General features: G+C 41.4%; 1 protein-coding gene across 1 annotated transcript; it reads left to right on the top strand.

Annotated features, from left to right (window-relative positions):
• The first annotated feature begins 6,104 nt into the window (after positions 1–6,104).
• Positions 6,105–21,590, top strand: PPP2CA (protein phosphatase 2 catalytic subunit alpha). The gene is made up of 7 exons (XM_038149752.1): positions 6,105–6,403; positions 17,332–17,541; positions 18,041–18,214; positions 18,395–18,484; positions 18,776–18,937; positions 19,683–19,801; positions 20,550–21,590. Exons 1-7 carry the CDS (start codon positions 6,302–6,304, stop codon positions 20,620–20,622), a joined length of 930 nt encoding a protein of 309 aa, XP_038005680.1. The 5' UTR covers positions 6,105–6,301; the 3' UTR covers positions 20,623–21,590.
• The last annotated feature ends 1,244 nt before the right edge of the window (positions 21,591–22,834 follow it).

The raw sequence follows: 22,834 nt of genomic DNA, 5'->3' as shown, positions 1-22,834 counted from the left end.
TTTGATATTAATTAATATAATTGTTTTGATTAATATTAAAATGGCCCATCAAAAAAAGAAGAGACAGCTCTATCCAGATTCTGTATAACCCAGCTACAGTATTGCAAATAATTTCAGGTTGCTACAGCATGTTCTTCCACTCCACACTTAAAATAAACTTTTTGGTGAGAACATTGTTATGTAAGGCTGCAAACGAGATTTGGAACAATAAGAATTATCCACTTGCCACCTATTTTTAATACCTAAGATGGAAGGCACTGAAATTCTGAATGAGAATATTCAAAGAGCAAAGTACAGCAGTGAACCCACCTATTACAATTAGATCTGATTCAGTATTAGGTTAAAAATAAGGTCAGGTTCTTATTTGTAACTAGCTATTACTTATAATCCAATTGTTAACCACAGTGAAGTGAAATCAGGATCTAAGTGTGCCTGTGCAGTGAACTTCTCCTTTGTCCTTTAGCACATACACAAAGAGATTTCAGAAGAAAATTTCCCTCCCCAGGCTCTCTCCAGAGGAAGCATTTAATCAGCAGCCAGCACTGCTTGGAACTGGGCTTGAGAACTGAGGCTGAGCTGGAGGCCAAGGCAGCAGTTTAGCCAAGCCATCCTTAGCAGGCTGAGTGGACCTGTTTTGTCACACAAGACACCTGTGACATCTCCAGACCAATGTGGATATCGTATTAACATGCACTAGAAGTCATGGGTACTCCCCAGATGAGTTTATGCTCTTTCACTAAAAGGCAGTGGCAGTGCTATGAAAAAAAACCACAGTCAGTGGGCAGGGAAGTGAGGGAGCAATAACTCAAGTTTTCTTGCTGCAATTCTTTTTTGCAGCCTTTCTGTAGCTTAACTGCTTGGCCCAGCTCAAGGTCATTATGACAGTAAGTGTATTGTAATATTAACTGATAAGTAAATATCAGGGAGAAAGAATAAAGAAGCAACAGCTAGAAAATGCAGAGAATCTCCTTCATTCACCCCTATAAACAGGTACACAGTGGCTCCAACAGCCACATGTTGCCCGGCTGAAGTGCAGCAATCTCCAGGACCAGACAAGAGGTGCAGAATAAAGGTAAGAATGGTTGAAGTGCACAGTGAACTACTTTGCAAGGGCACAGTTAAAGAGTAGAAATGTTATGATCATCCGAAACAAAACGTCACTGGAATTTATAGACATTTAATAGGATAGCAGTCTCATTCGAAGGAAAACTATCCTCATTATGGCCCTGAAGCCTCCCCAGCTACATTAGCCAGCTGCCTTCTTTTGGATAAATTAGTGCATTTTGGCATAATTCTGTGGACCAAGATGAGGAGAGAAAATACATCCTGCGAGGTTTTAGCCATAATTAGGATGTTGCATTGTGTCTGAGATTTCACAGAAATTAGTTGTTCCGCCCCTTTTTAATATGCTGCAGCTTAAAAAAAAACCCCATGTCTTACAAGTCCTACATTTTTCATATTCCTAAAGCCAGCCATCTGAAAGCCAGAAGCAGTGGTTTCTCCACTGGGTATTGGCGTAAAAAGCAAAGATATATATCTATCCTATATCTAACACAGGAAACATGCAGGAATTGTCCATACAAGGCATGTGGGATGTGCCAGGTTTGTGCCACTTACAAAAAATGCACTTGGGAATCACATTATCTCCATGACAACTGCTTGCACGTATTAATAATTTGTTGTGCACTTAAACATAGCTTATGGAAAGGACTGAATAATAGGAGTTTTTCCAAAGAAAGCACTTGTAACACAAGTTGTGCTGATCAGAGCATTACACCAGCAATCAGCAAGCCTAAAACCTCGCAGCATGAGCTTAGCAGGGCATTTCACAGATGTTTATCTTATCTGTGTAAAAGGAAGGAATTTAAGGATGGGCCCAAGTATCTATTGAACTGGGGTCTCTACTCTCGACTCTCAATGCTTCTGTCATGTTTGGAAAGTGAGTTAATTTCAGTATCTGTTTCCTCGGGCTGAAATCATGTATTTGTCCATCTGGCGATAAAGTGATAGTATTTGTCCTGGCAGAGGTGGTGTTTGTCAAGTATTCTAGGGATAAAAACTGGTAGATGATCGGTAGGAGGAACGTGGCCCTGTGCTCAGGTGCACAAGGATGTACCCACTGCCCCAGTGCCCTACCCAGCCAGGCTGGACACAGAGTTCAGTGCCACACTCAGAGGGAGAGAGCAGGACATACAATATTTGCAAAATATTAAGCCCCTACCATTGAGGAATCAGCACTCTATTCCTAGCTTTTAAAAGATTCTTGACTATGAAATATCTGTAACCATAGTGACTTGAAAATGTGATTTTCATGGTTACTCTGTAATTTCTCCTTTCAGTAAGACACTGCACTTCCTGCTTTATCTACAACACGAGGGTGAATGATGAACTAGCAGATTTCTATGTTTTGTGGTACACAAGGTAATTAATAATGAGATTCTATCTTTTACAGAAGCCATTCCATTGAAGTGAGTGGGCCACTGTTGATAGTGGCATTACTGATGTCACTGATTTTGTCATGTACTAGCTGGATTCTGAAATTAGTCAAATATACAGAAAGAGCATTTGTTTGTGATGATGTAACAAATATCTGATGTAAAAGTGTTCTGTTTTTCTTTCGGTCTTTTGCAATGGTTCTACCTAAGATGACAGCCTTATCTGATTTAATGGGACTATTAAGATACAAAACATATATTTTATACAGTAGTGGCTGGTATCTGAATATGCAAGAGACTATATGAGGTGTACTTCTGAATTTATTTGATCAGAAGTCCCTTTCCTCATAGAGGCAGTTGACGTCCACACTAGTGCACCAGTGTCTATATTCTTTGCTTGCAGAAATACACATATTAATCAAAGTTGGCAGGCCTACATCTAAAGATGACAGCTCATTATTACACTATTGTATAGCCTTTAAATTGTATAGTATAGTCTTTATATTGTATTGCATAGCCCTTTAATTCTGCATTTAGTATTAAAAAACCATAGCAACAGACATTTTGGACGTGCATTGATGGATAATTTAGAATCACTAAAATATTCAGAGAGAGTCAAGTGTGAAGAAACTAATTTACGTGTTCCTTACTCTACAATGCTAAGTTGACAATACGTTGTGTAGTTGGGTGGTGTGATATAAATCCACATAAATCTGCATTTAAACACTGATGTCTCATAGTACAATGGAAATGTTGGTGTTACTGATAAGATTATTGCAGTTGCTAACAACTTCATCCATGAGTTTGAGATTAATTTCAGACTAGTAGAGAATTAGTTGGCACTATAGGCTAACCTGGATAACTTAAAGCTAGATAAGTGCAGTCAGCCTGACCAGTTCACCTCTCTCCAGAATGCCACACATGTGACACATTGGTCCCTGACTCAGGTGTCAGCACAGCAGCGTGGCCTCCATACCCCTGACTCACCGGGGCAGCCGCACCCAGACAGCTCCCTGGGTACAAACCACACACATGCCTGGCATATAGTCACATTCTAAATACGATTTATTACTGCCATCTCACAGGTTACAGTTTAATCGTACTGTGTATCTGAAGCCTTGACAAACACCCAATTTATGCAACACAGCACGTATCCTGTCATTATTACATTCTCCTTTGAAGGCTCAGATAAATATCTAAGAAGAGAAAAGCAACTGTGATTCTCTAAACTATTGATTGTCATTCTCAAGTCAGAGGGAGGAAGGAGATCTGATTTCTGATCCACATATAGACAATTCAAAAGAGTATGAGGATAAAATACAGAGCTAATGCTTGGAATGGAGATGGAAACCAAAGCTTTCCCCTTCTCTGTGAGTGTACCAATAAAGGAATCCTGAATTTCCTCTGCAGAGTCCTGAATTCTCCTGTAGTGACTGGCACAGCTTCAGCTTCCAGCAGCAAGCAGGGAGCTGAAGCACCGACCCCTTCCCAAGTGGAGATTGCCTAAAAAATCTGCGACCGAGCCTTTTCAAACAAGTGCTCCTTTCTTTACCACTATGCTCCTGGGAACCAGCGCTGGGTTGGGAACCATCACAAGTGCTCTGGAGACAGCAGTGGTTGTTAATCTGTGAGGTGTCCAGCCTGATCCACACTAGTGGGAAGAAACTGTTAACTTGGCTTGTTTGCCTGCAAAACTGCAACTGAAATCCTGCCGTGTTTTATCTGGTTTTTAGGTGTGAGGAAAGCACAGCTCGTGTAGATGGTTTGCAGTGTGATCCTCAAACATGTAAATATGCCAGAAAGTCAACAGTTATTGAAGAAAATGAACTTTAGTTTAGCAAATTACACAAGAGTTGATGTTATTGTTTCATATTCTTCGCATATATTTGCTCAAGAGTATTTTGGGAAGATGTGCTACAGAGTGAATTCTTGAAACCTATCACTTCTCAATGAGTGGTACTTTTCCTTCTGCAACTTGAAGCACAAAACTCAGGTCACCTGAAGATGGGAACCTGTGTAAGAACAGCAAAATTATTTTGGAACATAAACAAAACCTAAGTCAGGCAATTCAAACCAACTTGTCTAGCAGGAGAGTATGACACCAAGAAACCGAGACTGACCCATGAAAGCAAACATTCCTTACTCCTTGCTCACTATGGAATTCTTAATTTCCTTCAATAGCAGGCAAAGAATTTAACAAGTCAGACTACGTATTAGGCTAGTGATGACCAAGACAATTAACACAAATTAACTAGGAAAAGTTATTGTGCCCTCTTGATATTAGCAAATCAATATTTTATCAACATTTTGACCCATTTAAGTGAAAAAATATTAAACTGATAATTTCATGCCTTTTGTAAGTTATTTAGGGGAAATCTTCCTCTATAATTTAAGATGCAGATTGCAATAAAATACATAATTCATTAGAAATTGGTTCTGCATATTTCCTATATTCTTTTTTATTGCAACTTATCTGTGTCTTACTGACATATTTTCCCTTAGGTAGCAAGTGTTTGAGTATAATAAGGTAGCTGAGGTCACCACTAGTTTCCTGAAAAAATACCACCTTCCTGAAAGTTTCCTGAATGGTCGACCACTAATTTCCTTCACTGACCACTTACACTGCACTTCATACATTACTTTTGTCTAAAAAGGTCATAATAAACTCTGGACTTCCATGAACTCATTCAGTATAAATTGTTTTAAAGAAATCCAGCGCAGCCTTTTTAACCTAAGCACTACCTAGTGGTACAATTAAGATGGTATTTAATGCCTATGATTTAGAGCTGAAAAGTTTTATTTCAAAGTATCCAACACCAGCAAGTGCCCCCACTTCTCTCTTCTCTGACAGACACGGTAACCCGGCTCGGGACCTCAGCATCACAGAATTGTTCGGGTTGGAACGGACCTCTGGAGATGCCCCAGTCCGGCCCATCATCGGCCAGGGCCGGGTCACCTGGAGCAGATGGCACAGGAACGCGTCCAGGGGGGCTTTGAAAGTCGCCAGAGAGAAAGCCTCCACGCCCTCCCTGGGCAGCCCGTTCCAGTGCTTTGCTACCCACAGAGTAAATAAAGTTCTTTCTCGTGTGGAGGTGGAACTTTTTGTGGTTTAGTTTCCGGCAAGTGCTCCTCGTCCTGTCACTGCAAAGACCCCGGCACCAGCCTCTTGGCACCCGCCCCGGGGATACCCACATGCATTAATTGCAGGGGGAACCACGAACACTGCGGGGCCGCAAAAAGCCCTCAGAAACATCATCTCCCGACCCCGCAGCAGGCACTTAGCAGGCGAGGACCCTGCCCAGCCTGTACCCCGCGAGGAGCCGGCGCTCAGCACCCGGGCACAGGAGAGGCCGGTACCGCCATGCCGGCGACCCCTCACGGCAGTGCCCTGGCTCCCGCCTCACGGCTGCGACCGGGCGGGGCTGCTCCGCGCCCCTCAAACAGACCCCTCCATGGGGACAGCGCCAGCCCCCAGGGGTCAAGGAGCAGACGCGGGAACGAGGACCGGGACGAAGCACATCCCCCGCTCCCGGGGCGGGCGGGAGGCTCACTGCCCTCACCCGCCCCCTCCCCTCAGAGCGCACTCGCGGCCCCGCCCGGGCACCGCGCACGCGCCGTCGGCTCCCGCGGCGTCCCCCTCCCCGCGGTGGGGCCGGGGCGGTGACGTCAGCAGCGGCGGCCATTACAGGGAGCGGAGCGAGGAGCGGCAGCGCTGCCGCAGCCGGAGCGCCCCGGGCCGCCCTCTCCCCGCGCCCGCCCGCCCGCCCTGACGCGTCGCGGCCGCCGCCGCTGTGGGGAGCGCGGATCGCAGGGGCCCGCGGGGCGGTGCGGCAGCAGCAGCCGGTGAGGAGGAGGGGGAGAGCGGGATGGAGGAGAAGGTCTTCACCAAGGAGCTCGACCAGTGGGTGGAGCAGCTCAACGAGTGCAAGCAGCTGTCCGAGGGGCAGGTGAAGAGCCTCTGCGAGAAGGTGAGAAGCGAGGGGCTGCGGGGAGGCGGCGGGGCCGCGCCGGGAGCTGCTGGCGGGGGCGGTGCCGCTCGGCCGGGCGGGCGCGGGGCCTCGGGCGGGCCGGGGGCTCGGCGCGGCCCGGCGGGGGGAGCGGGCCGGCGGCCGGGGCCGGGCGAGCCGCGGCCCCTCGGCGGTGCTGGAGCCTCGGCTCCGCCTCCCGCCCGCTCAGCGCCTCCTAAAATGGCGCCGCGGCCGCGATGGATCCTCGGGAGAGACCCCCGAGAGACCCCCCCCGGGTAAAATGTTAAATCAACCCCCCAAAGCGTGAGTTGTTATAATGAAAAGAAAAGATTATGGTAGGCGCTTGGAAATTCCACGCGGTAAAGAGCTGCTGCTTTGATTTATTTCTTGTATTTTTCATGATATGAATAAGAGCAGACGCATTTATATCTGATTGAAGGGTAAATTAGCTTTGGGGTTTTGGTTTCCCTCAATAAGATTCTGGGTTTCACGAAATTCACAGAATAAACATTTGCGATCCTATATAACTCCATATTTTTATGGTGGTGGTTTGAGACGTGGATGTTACAGGGCGATGTGTTGATTGAGACACTCATAGCTTAAAAAGGTTGTAAAGCTAACTTAGGACAGATCGTGTCTTGGAAATTCGGGAAAATTTTGTTCTAGTAACATCCAGAGGCATTTTCCAGTTAAATTCTAATTGTGGATGTAACCTCATAGATGAGGGATGATGGTGGTGGTTTTTGTTTGTTTGGGTTTTTTTTTTTTTTTTTAATCACTGATGGTTTTATCTCTTTCTAGACTGAATGGAATGTTTGTGAATTTTTTTGGGAACTGGGTATAAGGAATACATGAAGTTATCAATGTACAGGCTTCTAAAGAGGCCTATGTACCTGCCACAGAAAGTAGCTAGAATATTTTTAAATAGGAATCATGCTTTCAAATACTACATCAGGTTGTTTTGGAAGCAATTTTTTTCGAGAGGACTGTCTATGAACTTAAAAAAGAATTTGTAGTGATTTTGGCCAGACCAGCTCTTGCTCCTGTACAGATTTTAGTTCACTTGTATTCCAGCAACTCAACACTGTTTCCGTTTGATCCAGGCTGTGTATTTAAAGGCTGTTGCAAGCAAGTGGCAATGTCACCGCCTGGCTATTTCCATGTGCGTCTCCAATGACGGCGGTCCAGCTTCTTCCTTGTATTGCTTTATGTGAGAGGCAAGTATTTCACTTGCCATCGTTTATGAACTGATGGGTGCTGAGTCCTGAATCCCACATTTTGTGGGGCTGTATGGTACATTGCAGGCCCTCGAGGAATGTATAATGTACAAAAAGCTTTCAGTGTTCTGGGCGTTTTGGTTCAGTGAGAAGCAGGCATACCACTAGAAATTCCTTACAGAAGATGCAGTCCCAGGCATCAGTGTTGCACAAGATGACATTTTCATTTTTTCCCAGTGAAGAATAGAAATGAGCTGCATTTATGGATAAATGTGTAATGCTCACCACCAAGATAATGATAAAGTAAAAAAGAACAGAAAACTTTGTGTCTGACTACCATGTGTTGAGATGAGAGACCATGAGAATGTGGAAGAGAAATCTGCCAATCAAAGTATTATTTAGCAGCAGCCTTTGTGTTGCCTGAGTTGGGTCTGGGGGTGCTCTGGGTGGGGTGACCGTTCTCTCTGTGTGCCAGGCGTGTGGTCAGCACTGTGCAGAGTTCAGCCACAGGGCTGGTGATGTTAGGGAAGGTTGATTTGTTGCTGATAACTACAGGTGGATTTACTTGGACTTTCTGCTAAGAGTAATTAAGTTTCTTCATGATTGCTGATGGAAGGAATTGGAAGTAGGCCCTTGAACTCTTGAGTTTTCCATCTTGTTGTCTCTGCCATGTTCATGGAAGTTGGGTGAGAGCTCAGTTCTGCACCTTTGTGCTGAGGGACAGCACTTTTTTTAATGTGTTTCCATGTTCCCAGCACTGACTTTCATCAACCTCACTGGGTTGTTCTTTGTTTGGACTGTTTAAGTAGTTTTGTGGATGTAATCACATCAAAAGGCTGTTTTTCCGTGAATAGCTTAAGGACAGTGTCAAATGCAGCTATTGTTCCAAAGGACAGATGAAGACCCTACTAGGTATAAACTGTTGTTCTTCACCACACTGAATTGCAGCTAGGGCTAGTTAAAATAAACAATTTTAAAAAATTAAGGGCTTTTCCTGTTAACACAGTTTGATTGGATGATCTCCCTGACGAGTATTTCTTGATCTGCTGGGGCTTCATGTGTGCAGACTGGTGCCTGTCTAATAAGAAGAAGCCTAAGGGCTCTCTTGTATTTCAGTATTGATACCTGAAGAACTTAACAGCTTTTTACGAACGTGATAATTGTGTGGCCATTTGTGCATCCCAGTTACTTTCTTGGTGTATCTTTCACTGAGCCTAGTTACCTGGGTGATGGTGGTGGTGGGAACTGGGCAGAAACATCTTCGAAGTCTAAAGTAATTTGTAACCATGAATACTACATTATACTTTCACAAATGATTTGAAATAATCAGCCTCTGCGTGGCAATTAAATTACTCTAGGCTTAGTACGTGCTGTGTGTTTAATGCTACATCAGTTGAGCGACCAATTGTGTGTGCTTTGCTTCAGCATTTGAGAAGTGCAAGTTCTAAAGAAGTGGTCAAAATATACCCAGTACAGTTACTGTTAAGTGTCAGCAGTGTTTGTCCTGTTAGTGCTGAATTGTTTATTGGCAGAGGTGAAAGGAAGTCCTTTATGGCCAGGTGAGAGTTTTTCCACTGGCCATTTTGAATGAAAGGATGCCGGTTTAGTTTCTTTCCCATACATTGTGACGGTGGAGGGAAATGGTCTTGTCTCCTCTGTGTATAGATACCCTTTGTCGCAGGAACTGGGGGTGTGGCACATTGTTCAGGAAGGTGGGATGACAGTCTAAAATTGCACGAAGGAATGAGGTGAATTTTTGGATAGAATTTGCTTTGGTTATTGCAGAAAGTATCTAGTGCAGGTGCAGAAGGAGGTGTCAGAGCCACTCCCTCAGAAACACTACTCTGTAATTTAGTGAGTTTGTGTGGCATCTCCAGTTTTTGGAGAGAGGTGTGAGTATTTGGTCATATATACTGTGTAAAGCGTTTCAGGGTTCTTGAATTGCTAGTGAAATACCTTTGAATAGATAGTGCTGCTAGCCAAAATACGTTAAACTGAGTGAAGGGCTGATACTGGGAAAGGCATTTAAGAAACCTTGATTCAGGGTTTGACTCGTGCGGTTTTTGATCTGTAACAATGATATTGGTTACATTTGCTTTTTGATTTGTCACCGTTGCTAATTTTTGTAGTGTAAATGTGTTTCTGGGCCGTACTGTTTTCTGGTGTGTACCTTGTTCATGGTATATTTTTCTAATTTTTTTTCCGTCGTAGAATTTTCATTTTAGCATCTGATCTTCCAAGTTAGATGTTCTGTAACCAAAGATTACCCACTGCAGCTGTGCGAGTTACGCAAACTCATTTAGCTTATGCTGAGTGACTTAATTCTGAGAGGATGTTTCTGATGAGGGTTTCTTTTGGGTCAAAAAATGCCTGTGCAGTCAAAGTTCAGTTCCTGTAATACACCAAACTTACATGTTCAGTGGATCTCACTCCTGTGTTTTAAGCTGAGCTGTCTGTCCAACCTCTTTTTCAGACACAGGCAGATTTCCCTTCCGCTTCCTACATTCCATTCTGTTCAGGTGTTCCCTTTCTTAGCTGATTATTTTGACCAGGAGTGGATGTTTTAAACTGTTTCCAGCTGCATTTGCAAGGGCTTTTCCATTAGCTAGCTTTTGTATTCCCATATCCATCATGTATAGCTAACTATTCTTCAGACTAAGATTATTGTGAAAATTAATGTTCCTGTCTGAACTTGCTGTAAACCAGCCAAGAAACTTGTCCCAACAGAATTCCCAGGTAGTGAGAGTGTGCCCTGTGTGGTGGGCTGTGCATTTGGCAGGTTCTGTGTTCTCTGCCCCTGGCAGAGGAGGAATGTGCAGCATTGCAGTTCTGCCTTGCCAGTGCACTGGCTTCTGGATTCTGTAGCCAGGGAACGCCGCTGCCAATGGCGGGAGGGCCCCTCAGCAGCTGTCCAAGGGGCTCTGGGAGACCAGAGGGTGGTTTAGGGCTCCTTTGCTGCTTTGTTGAACATACCTAGAGATCAAGTCATTGGTGGTGCCCTGTAGTTATACCTTCTGTCTCTGAAGAGTTACAAGTGTAGTGTACAAAGCCTTTTGTAACATTTAAATGACTGTGTTTTAGATTATTCTTGAACACTTTAAAAAAAATCGTTTGATACCCAGTGTTCTGATTTGTTGTGGGTTTTTTTTTTTTTGTGGTGGTTTGTTTTTTTGTTTCATTTTGTTTGGTTTCTGTTATGGTTGATAATGAAAAATGGAAATTGTCTCTTTCCACAGAGGGCATTTGAAGAGTCAGCCTTGCCAGCCTTCTCACCTTGTCTGGATTCACATGCAACATCTTGATGTGCATATAAAAATTTAGTCTTGAATGTGCCAGTGATTGTACCATCAGCAGCTTTCTGGGTTTGTTTTTTATTTCAATTCTAGTAGGTTCTGTGAAGATTGAGTTGTGCTAGCAGTGAGATGTTTGGCTTTGTTTTTTTGCTTTTTAGTTGCAATATTAGTTGTGATCAAGTAGGAGTGAAAGATAGTTGTGTTGTTTTGGGCATAGTTTAGGTTAACAGCAGAAAGCACTCCTAAGTCAGAGCAAGTTCCTACTTGAGTTCTGCCAGTTTGAGGCTGAAGACATGGATGAGGCTGCAAGACTGATGTCCTCTTCCAGATCTACCTGTGCTGAGGCTGTTGCCTCCTCAGATGTGATGACAGTGCTGCTCTGTGATCGCTGCTGAGCCATTTACAGTTACTCACCTGGGTTGCTTTGCCCAGCACAAAACCCAAACCTTAGTCTGGCCTCATGCGGAGGTCTGTGTGAGGGGAATCACAGGAGCAGGGATTGAATTTTCACTCTTGCTTAGGGACCCTTAAACACTATGCTGTGTTCAGTAAGGCTGTTCTTTTTTTTCAGGTAGTGTATATTAAGCTGGAAAAAGTTTATTCCTAACTAAAGAATGAATACTAGAGCTCAGTTACTCAGTAGGCCTCCAATATTTCTGCTGAATATTTTGTACATTCCTTCCAGTGCAGATGTTTCTGGTTTGCTGGTTGGTTTTAAACTCTTTCTTGAGGTTGGACATGCCATTCTCCAACTGGTGTCCTGACCTGTAGCAGGACTGTGCCAAGCTGTGTTGGAGTTACTGCAGCAAAAGGGTTGAGAACTTTGAGTTCATTGCATGAAGCTGGACTTGTTGATACCAGGCACAACTAGTTTGGGAATAGGTTTAGCCTATTTCTTATTTTAAAAACGAGAGTGATTCAAAATGAATGAATACAGCTTGTTCTACAGGGAGGACTGAAAAACCTCCCTGTAAGTGGTCAGCTTCCTGCATTGCTGTCATTGCTGTGTTCCTTGGAGCTCCCATGAGGCAAGGAAGGCTTAGGGCTTCCTGAGCTATTTCACTTGTTAATATTTTTTTAAAGAAGTTGTTCCTAGATTATTTTTCTTCGATTTAAAGATACTAAGATCTTCTATAGGAATCAAAATCATGACGCTGAGTTCTTTCAGAAGACCCTCTTCCTCTCCCCACTGCTCTTGTCAACTACTGATTGATTAACAGCCTTTCCCCTTCTTCCAGATTTGCCTCTGAGGGCAAGAACGCTTAACAGTTACTCTGAGTTTGTAAGGCTACTGAACTTTTCAGATGGAAATGTTGCAGGGACTATCAAAGTGTCTAATGGTGTCAGTCCTTTTGTAATACAAAGGAAGGCAGGGTTATTTGGCAGAAGTTTGCTGCTTGCATGCTTTCTTGTAGGCCTTCTAGAATTTACAGGCAATGAAGGAAAGTGGTCATCTTATTTTAATCTTACAGCAGTCCTGGCATTGGGGTTGCTCTTTTGGTTGGCTAATATCTTCTGTTTAAACTGGTCTCTCTTCTCCCCGGACAGAAGAGATTAGAAAAGCAGGTGTAGGTGCTAGTCACAAATCCTGAGAGAATGCAGATGCATCAGCTTCTGTTCCGGCAAAAGAGTTTTATGCTGCTTAGTATTTCTATGTGGATGGAAATCTTGGTTTTACTTTGGAATACTAAATAATTACATATCAGTGGGGAGCTTTGTGTTTTAATTTTGTTCCTACTTACACATTCACAATGAACTCCTTAGTGGATTGTGAAGTTCAGCATAAATCAGTTTCCCATTTGTGTCATGTGTAATCTGACTGCCATGCCTCCTTCACAGAAGGGTGTTATTTGAGGCTTAATTTATCTAGTTTGGTTTGAAATGTCAGTGAATTTAAACACATTTTGCTTTAAAAAATAAGCCTTTTTTGTCTGAACCTGCTCTCTTTCTTCCCCATGTGAGGAGTGGGGAAATCTTTAAATTGAAAAGCATTGACTCTGCAGGAGAATTGCTGACTGTAATGGATGACTTTGCTTGGAACTGGAACCTTTTCCAGGTCATGATGTTTGAACATCTAAAACCAGTACTCATCCCAATTAGCTGATCATTGTGTCTTTAGTCACATCCTGTGCACCTTGGTGACAGGAAATTATGGGTGTGGTTGAAGTCTTCAATCTCATCAAAATATCTTTATGGTAACTACAAATAACTATTTCTTGGTTACAGTGGGTTCTTCTCATTACACACTTTAGTAGCCAGCGTGGTGGGCTGCAGCTGTGAATTCTGGTCTGCCAAGAATGACACGTGTCCATCTGCAACCATGACTTTGGGGTTGTGTTGTCTAATTGAAATAATGGTTGTATTTTCTTTACTGAGTTAGTAGTGGTAATCTTTAGGTGACTAGTTCATAGCGATGCTTCAAGCATTGATTTGCAGTTCTACACAGATACAGTGATGTTTTACTGTTTGGTTTGGGTCTTGTTATTTTCTTTTATGTGCCCCAGAGTTTTTTGTGGTAGATAATTGGGCTGGCTTGTCAGAGCTCATGCTAGAATGTAGGGACCTAAGAAGGGCTCAGAGTAATTACAAAATAACTGGTATATTTTGGAAACACAGAGGAATTTGGGTACAGATTAATTCAGAGGATTTTGTAGAAATAGACCCCTGGAAATTATTTCTGTGAAACAAGGTTGATGATGTACATTGCTCATAAGGGAAGCTTGCATATCCTCAACACAGACTGAGTTGAGGAAGTAAAATAGATGGATTATGGCTTTTATGGCACTCAACTCTGAGCCCTAATTTGTGGCAGATAGGATAAAAATATTTGGAGGGAGCAGGGGAAGTAAGAGATACATCTGCATGTATACAATCCATGCATCTTAATAAACTGAGGATCTGAAAATCATATGGTAGTGACTTTAATAGCCATCTTCTCAAAATTCTTATCCATGGTAGTTCATACACTTGGATCTTGTACTGTCTTAAAAAAAATGAAGCTGATCTTTGTGTTTTAAGACCAGCACCTTGCAGAGATGTGCTTTGTAAACAGAGCCACCAAAGCAGCTTGGTACTGTTCAGCTGGGCCTTTAGATGATGTGCAGCAGGCCAGGAATGGTTTAATTCTTAAGTACTAGCTTGAGTTTTTATGCAGTGCTACTCTTTTTTATAGTAAAGTGAAAATTGGTTGTTTTCTGATGTGTTTAAACCAATGTTGGTTTTATTCTTGTTAAGTTTTGGGATTGTGCAAGTTTTCTCTTTGCAGAGAAATGACTGAGTAAGCCAGTTTCAAGTCAGAATGAATTCCAGTCACTATGACTAAGCTGAAATGTATTTGATACTTACTGCTTATTGTTTGGACTTTGAGATTGTTCTGAGTAAAATATGTGACTTTCCACCTCAGCAGTAGTGTTTATGACAGCATTGCACTTGGTTCTTCTTGTACTCTTCTTGTGTAACTGTCTCACAGCTGTGTGTTTTTTGTCTTTGACTTCTTTGGTAATTGGCTGTAAAATTAGCATTTATCAACTTGAAGTAACATGTTCTTTGCAGTCTTACTCTGTATGTGTTTGCACTTTATTTTGAAATCTGAGAGTGTAGTGCTGAAAAAATAATTAAACTGATTCAGAGGCAGGGTTTTACAACTGTAATATGGTAGGTTGTTGATAACAAGTTTTTGCCTAAGTATCTTGCACCACAGAGGTTTGACTTGTGGTGGTATTCTACTATGTAAAAAAGATTAATTAAGTGTTGGAGGTGTAGAGAAGTTCAGGGCTGTCTTAATAGTAGGAATTGTTGAGAGCTGAAAAAAGGCAGAGATAAAAAAGAATTAATAGGTGCTTGAGAAAATCTGTGAATTTTATCATTGTTTGTCCTGATGCTAGTCAGTAAAGCCTGGATGTTTCAAAATGTTGATGTTAAAATACTGCACTGTTGCACTATTATCCTTTGTGGCAATAGGTCCCGGGCTGTTTGAAATTCAGGGGATGATGTGTGTGTGTCTTTCCAGTTCTCTTTTGTCAGATGGTTGGATCAAGGAGTTTTCTGCCTTCTGCTGGAGAGTGCTGAGGAGTGCTCTGCTGCTTCCTCTGCGTGAGGAAGTGTAGGAGAGCTGTTGATGGGAAGTCCATTTGGTGGAGAGGAGGATGGGTGGGTAGGGGGAGGGAGTTGTGTGATGCGGTGAGCGAGCAGCACCTTCAAGAATCAATAAAAAGAGGGAGTGGAACCAGGTGGAGTTGCTGTGTGTGATCCAGTGCAAGGTCAGGGGCACAGATGCTGCAGGAGTAGTATTAGTGATCACAATTTGCCATTGTGAAACTGTAGTATTAAATCTACTGTTGTCTTACCAACTTGTGTTTGTATTGTTATGGTATATTAAAAGTCCTTTTTTTTTTAACTTTACCTTTTTATAGGAATTCATTATAAAAGTTGGGATATATAGACTGCTTGTTGGTGGCTTGCTTTCACGATATTATTTTTTCTACCTTCAGCTTTGCTGAAGCTCTTTTATAGAGCCGAGTGTTTAAGCATTTGAGTATGTGCCACTTCTGATACTGTGGGATAGAAGAGTGTAAATGAACTAAACAGTTCATAACACGGTCTACATGAAACTGGTTTTAAAACATGGAAATGTTGGAATCCCTGCACCAGCATTCCTCCACTGCAGGATTTAAACGGAGGTTGCTGTTTTGCAAATTGACCTGGAACAGTCTTTTTCCATCAGAGCAGCTGTCTGACTTCTCTATGTGTTTGGTCATGTGTGTATTTGAGAGATTTAATATTTCAGAAACTGAGGAAGCAACAACTCAATTGCTGAGAACTCTGCCGTTCTCAGCACAAACGCTGCATACCTTTGATGAAAAATGAATGCTGCATTCTTTGTGCAGTGCTTCAAGGGTGTTAAGAAAATCCAGAGGTAGAAACATTCTCATTAAAGAGGAGGTTTTTTATATCGAAGTGCTGTAAGCATCTGTGATGTTCTCTATTTAAAGGAGAATTAAGCTGGCTAATGCTTCTGAATGTAAGAGAGTGTTAGAAGAGGCTAAGGCTGTTAAAACACCTTCAAAACATCCGGTGAGTGTCACTGCATTAAAATTAGCTCAAGTCAGGCTATCTTAAAATACATCTGCACTTTAAGCATTGACCACAAGCCAGGAATGACCTATCTTTGGTACTGGGCACAGCGCAAGTGGGAACTGTCATATGAGACTGACTTTTGATGTAAATACGTCTGCAGTGACATCTGAAGCTTTGTGTTGTGCAGGGTGCTTAGCCATGCCGTGTATTTGCATTTCTTTGCAGTGAAACATTGAATTTCATGAATTTCCGTCATTAAACTTAGGTGTTGCTTCTGTTTGAAGTGGTGACCACGGTGGTCAGCCAGGATGATGTGTGGGACAGTGACACCACTTTTGGGTGGGAGTGTCAGCCACTTTCTTGTAGACAACTTGTTATAGATTAGAATATAATTTTTATGTATTTTCTTGTAATTGAGTTAATGAGGTAAAAAAGGATCCTTTTTGAATAGGAGCATTGATTCTTGAAAAACAGGGAAGTTTTAGGAGATGGTAACTAGTAAACCCGTTACTATTTATATTTCTAATAGCTTCTTGATTTAGCAAATCATTGTGGCATGTGTCTGGTGACTGTTCTGAGAACAAACTGTAACCACTGTCTTGCATTATTTCAGAATTACCTTTCTGGTGCTATATTTAGCCTATGCTTCTTCATACAAATTACCTTTGTCTACAACTTTTATATACACAATTTTTTGGGAAAAAATGGTGATGACAAACATCTTAGCCACTTTTGGTTTATGAAGACACAACTTGATGTTACTAGTTTGTGTTTAATCCCAAAACTTGAGAGAACCTGTGCAGGTAATGGCCTGCTCTGTAATTGCTGGTACCAGTGGCTGTTTGTTCTCATTCTGCTTCATGCAGGACTCCCTGCCTTTGCAGGTGGGTTGGAGATGCTTGTACAGGTGAGTGCCAAGGAATTGGTGGTGTTTTGGCTGTGTCAGAGTTCATGCTTTTGGAAGCAAGATGTTGGCAGGATTTTTAGATTCAATTTTTCAAAATTCTTAAGAACTTTTAAAGTTCCAGTAGTGGTGTTCATTGTTCTGTGTTTCACAGAACCATTTTTGTAGAAAGTCTGAGCTTTTACTTAAGATACCGTCCTCAAGGAGGAAAAAAAGCCACCCAACTACTAATTACTAATATGGGGTTTCATAAAGTGAAATGCTGTTTTAATGGCATTTAAGTAAAGATAAACTTCTCCCTCGAGTCCTTCAGGGAAGGAAGGGACAAAAGTCCCTAAAGAGATCAGGTAGCAGAGTTAGTTGGAAGTGGTGGAGTGTGCTTTGAACAAAACAGCTCTTCATAGACAAACTCACAGTTTGTGCTTTTTTGCTTTACAGGCTAAAGAAATTTTGACAAAAGAATCCAACGTACAAGAAGTGCGATGTCCAGTCACAGTCTGTGGAGATGTCCATGGACAATTTCACGACCTCATGGAACTTTTCAGAATTGGAGGCAAATCACCAGACACAAACTATTTGTTTATGGGGGACTATGTTGACAGAGGATATTATTCAGTCGAAACAGTCACATTGCTTGTAGCTCTTAAGGTAACTTTTCTTCTCAGCTTTGCAGTCTTGTATAAAATATATCATTACTATCCTTACTACACTTAATATCTATTATGATTTTCACTGCATTGGTATTAAAACTACTGAAGCTGACTTCTTGGCTTTCTTAGTTTTCTAAGTCACTTTAAAAAAAAAATAAAAATGTTCAGGTGCAAGCCTGAGCTTTATCTAAAATGGGTGTTCATTTTTTACCTGCCTAAGTAGCAGTCTTTAAGAATTTGCTTGGAGAGATCAGCTTAATGCACAGGTGTAGTGAAGTCCCCTGGTAATAATAAATACAACTTGTAATTAATCTCAGAAGTAATTGGCAGTTGAAGATTGGAGTAAATGAGTCCTTTTTTCCCTTAAAGGTTATTATATAATAATCTTTAGAATGGTTTTAATTGCTTTATTGATGTGTGGCAGGGATTGAGGAGTGCCAATTCTGTTCTGGGGAAGAGTTGCTCATTGATGTGCTGAAATAAACTCTTCCGTTTAGGTCCGTTACCGCGAACGTATCACAATTCTTCGAGGGAACCATGAAAGCAGGCAAATCACACAAGTTTATGGCTTCTATGATGAATGTTTAAGGAAATACGGAAATGCAAATGTTTGGAAATACTTTACAGACCTTTTTGATTACCTGCCTCTAACTGCCTTGGTGGATGGCCAGGTATGTTGGCATTTGACAAAGCTGAATGTTTTTTATTGTAAATGGAGTTCTTAACATTGCATTCTGTCAGTTCTCATCTTTAAAGGAATCTCATGCAGATTTTCTCGTAATAATTTATTCTGAACTGTTATAACTGCACTGATTAATGCAAATAAACTTCATGTTTCTTAACTCTTGCAGATTTTTTGTCTACACGGTGGCCTCTCTCCATCTATAGATACACTGGATCACATCAGAGCACTTGATCGCTTGCAGGAAGTTCCCCATGAGGTACTGAAAAATCATTTCCTAAGCCAATAAGATTGATGATTCAGCATGTATTGGGGGGTTAAGCTTGCTGGCTGAAAATGAAATTTAAATCAGCTTAGCAATATCAAATGGCCTGTTGTCTTCCTGTTCTGAATTTTTTAAAGGAAAAATGAGGGGCATGTTCTTGATTAAAGAAACATATTAAGTCTCAAAGAGTTGTGCAGGGGTGGTGCAAGTGCAAGCATTTTTGGGTTTTGTTTGCTTTTGGTTCTTTGCACTTCACCTGTGAAACATCATCTCCATCTCTTACAGGGTCCAATGTGTGACTTGCTATGGTCAGATCCAGATGATCGCGGTGGCTGGGGAATTTCTCCTCGAGGTGCAGGTTACACATTTGGACAGGATATTTCAGAAACCTTTAACCATGCTAATGGCCTTACGTTGGTTTCAAGAGCTCATCAGTTGGTAATGGAGGTGAGCAGGACATCCTGTGTGTTCAAACTTTGGATTGTGTTCTTGGTCCATTTATTCCATGCTCTGTGTGTGAGAGATGTACTTATGCTACTGTGGCAGGTGATGATCCAGCTAAGAGTATTCCAGAAACTTGACCTTGGCAGTATTCACGTGCTACTAAAGGAATTTGACAGTGGAGTAACCTTTTTATTTTGGCCTTGTTTTCCTGAAAATTTACAGCAATATCTCAAACCAGGCTTTGGTACTAGATGTGGTATTGCATTTGTGTGTAGATAAAAAGGTTTTTAAATATGTGTCTCTTGGAAAAAAAGGTGTAATTTTTCTTTTTAGCTTGGATTCGTGCTTTTGTTCTTGGTCTCTAGTTGTTCCTAGCAGTTCCAATCTTTAAATGTATGTCTGGTTTTGGTGGTAACAGTTGAAGGTTCCGAATGGATTGTGTACTTCAGTTAAAACTTGCTGTTTTAGCTATTTAATGCTAATGCAATGGAGAAATATTGCTAGGTGGGTTGTTTCTTTTAAATATCTAGCTCATATTTACTAGTAGGAAGCAACCTATGAAGGCTAAAATTCCTTTTTACCCTTTTTCTCTCCAGAAGAGGAAAAAAGATACAACTTTAAGCTTCTTTAAAGTAACCCTACAAATGCCACTTAGGGCTGTGCACATAAAAAGGTTGGTTTGTAGTCAGGTAGTTACATGGGGTACATTAATTTGGTTGTCTGAATTATTTTTTTCCTTCCTCTCCAGGGGTACAACTGGTGCCATGATCGGAATGTAGTAACAATTTTCAGTGCTCCAAACTATTGTTACCGCTGTGGCAACCAGGCTGCAATTATGGAACTTGATGACACTCTAAAATACTCCTTGTAAGTATATTTTAAAATGAGAATTATGTTGCTTGTGATTTGAAGATCCCATTTAATTATGTTAAAGTATGGGTTTTTTCCCCTCTCTAAGCTTTTGGGAGGTGGAGTGAGTGTGGAATTGTTGGGTTAGTCACATTTAAAGTCTTGAAGTCAAGCCTCTGGAACAGTGTCTGTTGAGATCTTCTCTGTTAGATGAAAGTGAGACTCTTCAGTTTTGTTTTGTATAACTACCTGGATTTTAATGACTTACTGTGTAGGGATGTGATTTGAGAGCAGGAGTAGTCTGTGACATCTAAGGGAAATGCCTTCCTGTTGGTCTTGGGCAGGAGACTTCTGGAACCTTTTAATTCTTCAGGTGTTGGGTGTCAGGTCTTTAAATGAGATTTCTAATTAACTACTGCAGGAGCAGCTTTATTAGTAAATTTGAGGCAAAAGCCCTGTGCATACTGCCCTCTTTGATAATGACTGGAGACTTTATGATAGATATGAATGTTCAAGCAGTTTGAGTCTTAAAGCTAAAATTAATTTCTCTCCAGCCCTTCATGGTAAGAGGAATTTAAAATGTGATGGTTAAAAGTACATACTAACAGGAGTGGAAGAGCTGGAACACTTGTTGTAGAAAAGTTACCTTGGTTGATAAAACTTGCAGAGACTCACTTGTGTTAAACCACTGCTCCTGTAACTGATGGCTAGAACATCCCTGAATGAAGGCTGAGCTCTCGTTCTCATTGCTGTCTGTGCTCTTCAGTTTGCAGTTCGACCCGGCACCGCGTAGAGGTGAACCGCATGTTACTCGTCGCACCCCAGACTACTTCCTGTAAAGAGATTTTAGACCTGTACAGTATTGCCATGAACCATATGTTGACCTAAAGGAAATGGGAAGAGCAACAGTAACTCCAAAGTGTCAGAAAATATTTAACATTCAAACTTTGTTTTCACATGGACCAAAAGACGTGCCATATTCAGTACAAAGCCTCTTGTCATCAACAACTGTGACCACTTTAGAATGAACCAGTTCATTGCATGCTGAAGCAACATTGTTGGTCAAGAAACCAGTTTCTGGCATAGCGCTATTTGTAGTTACTTTTGCTTTCTCTGAGAGACTGCAAATAATAAGATGTAGACATTAACACCTCGTGAATACATTTAACTTTCCATTTAGCTATAGCTTTATTCAGCATGACTGTAGATAAGGGTAGCAGCAAACAATCATTGAAGCTTAAAGAACATTTTTAAAATAAGTACCAAGGCCTCATATTTGTTCTGAAACTGTTTGTTTGTTTTATTTTCAGGGAATACTGTTTAATTTAATTGTATTGATTTTTTTTTTTTGTCTGCACTCAGTTCCCTTTTCCACTCTGCCCTACCATATTGTCCCTTGTAATTGTCCAAGGATAGTGAATTACTTTGAACAGAACTGTTTTTTTCTGTAAAACAATGTTACTGCAGGACAGAGCTGCAGTGTTTTTCATAATAAACTTGTGAACTAAGTATGGAAAAATGTCAAAATTCTAATTGCATCTCAGGTCAACTGTGGTTTAATAAACTAACATGTAGCTGGATGGGTTTTATAAACTTGCATAGAAATTTCACCTTATAAATAACTAAAACTGAGGTGATTTGGAGTGTGCTGGAAAACTCTGACCTTCTGAATCCTGTCCCAGGAAGGCACCTGGGCCTGTGTCTCACAGCTGAGAACAGCTTGCTGGTTACTCACATGTTGCTCTTTCCCTCTTGGTGCTCTACTGAAATACTCAGAAATGGAAGAATATAAGTTCACTTAACTGACTGCGTGTGGCTTTATTTCAAGTGTAAATCTAAGTTTGAGACATTTACAATGTAGGTGCTAATACTTAAAATCCTTTTTCTGAACAACTAAGAATAAAACCAGTTTTGTAAATATTAAAGGAAACAACTTGAAGTTTAGTGCTACGTGTATTTGCCCAGGCTTCTATTCTGAAAAACAGTGGTATGTGGTTTATGTTAACTTCTGTTTAAGTATTTCCTTTCTGCTAACTTCTTCAAAATTTGAACCCAAATTTGATTATTTGGTTCAAAGCCAAAATTCACAAGTTATGCCTTCTTAAGGCTTGTGTGTGAAACTTCTTGGGTACATCTAAATGATGTACTTGGCTGTTGACTTAGTAGAAGGTCTCTTAATATTCATATTGTTTGAGACTTTAAATTTCTTGGGCAATGTAGATTCTGTAATAACATGGAGGTTTGTTTTTTACACTGCTTGTTTCTAAGGGAACACACAAATTTTGCAAATGTCCAACTCACCTAGACATGATTTTCTGAAAAGCTGGAGGACCACTTAATTCTTTAACTTGCGAAGAAGATGCTGCATTTCATCAAGCATTACTTCATTCCCTTTCAGAAAGGCTCAAGCCATTGCTTTTCCTTCAGCGGAATTTGAGCCTTGTCCTGTAGGTTGGGTTCCAAGTGGCTCCTGGAGACCTCAGTGCTGTAGTTTGATCTCTTACAGGAAGAAGTGCATGCTAAAAATAAGTGCATCTGAAGCAGCTTTTTTTAGTATATTGGGAGCTTTTGCTTTGATCACTATTAAAAAATCCTTTACTGAGAGTAGTTCACGTTCCATTCCTGTCGCTTGTCTTTCTCTGTGTTTGTGTAGATGAGACTTTGTGCTTTCATTGACACCATTCCTTCAAGAGGAATGACTTTGCCCTATTTTCTGCTTTCCTTGTTGCTTTAATTGGTGTGACTCATCTGCTCTGGCAGGGAGCAGTCCTTTCCTTGCTTCAGTTTCTGTACACAAATCCAAGTGGTTAGTAAAGTCCATGGACAATGTTGGAGTCACTCCAGTTTTTGTGCTTTCCTCTATAATTACGTTGTGATGGTCTGTGTGAAGATTCCAGTGCGAAAACCACATTGGGAAGAAAAAATACGTTGCTGTGATGGAGCACTAGCCAGCTGACCTCATGTTCGCAAGATGCAAGAGAAGAAACAAAGATACAGATCATTGGGGTTTGGTTTATTGGTAGCTGATTGGTACCTGCACAAAACTTCCTT

Source organism: Motacilla alba, chromosome 13 (assembly GCF_015832195.1).
Source record: "Motacilla alba alba isolate MOTALB_02 chromosome 13, Motacilla_alba_V1.0_pri, whole genome shotgun sequence".
NCBI classification, from domain to species: Eukaryota; Metazoa; Chordata; class Aves; order Passeriformes; family Motacillidae; genus Motacilla; species Motacilla alba.
Note: the sequence above shows the minus strand (reverse complement) of the source record. Positions and strands in the feature narration are given on the sequence as shown.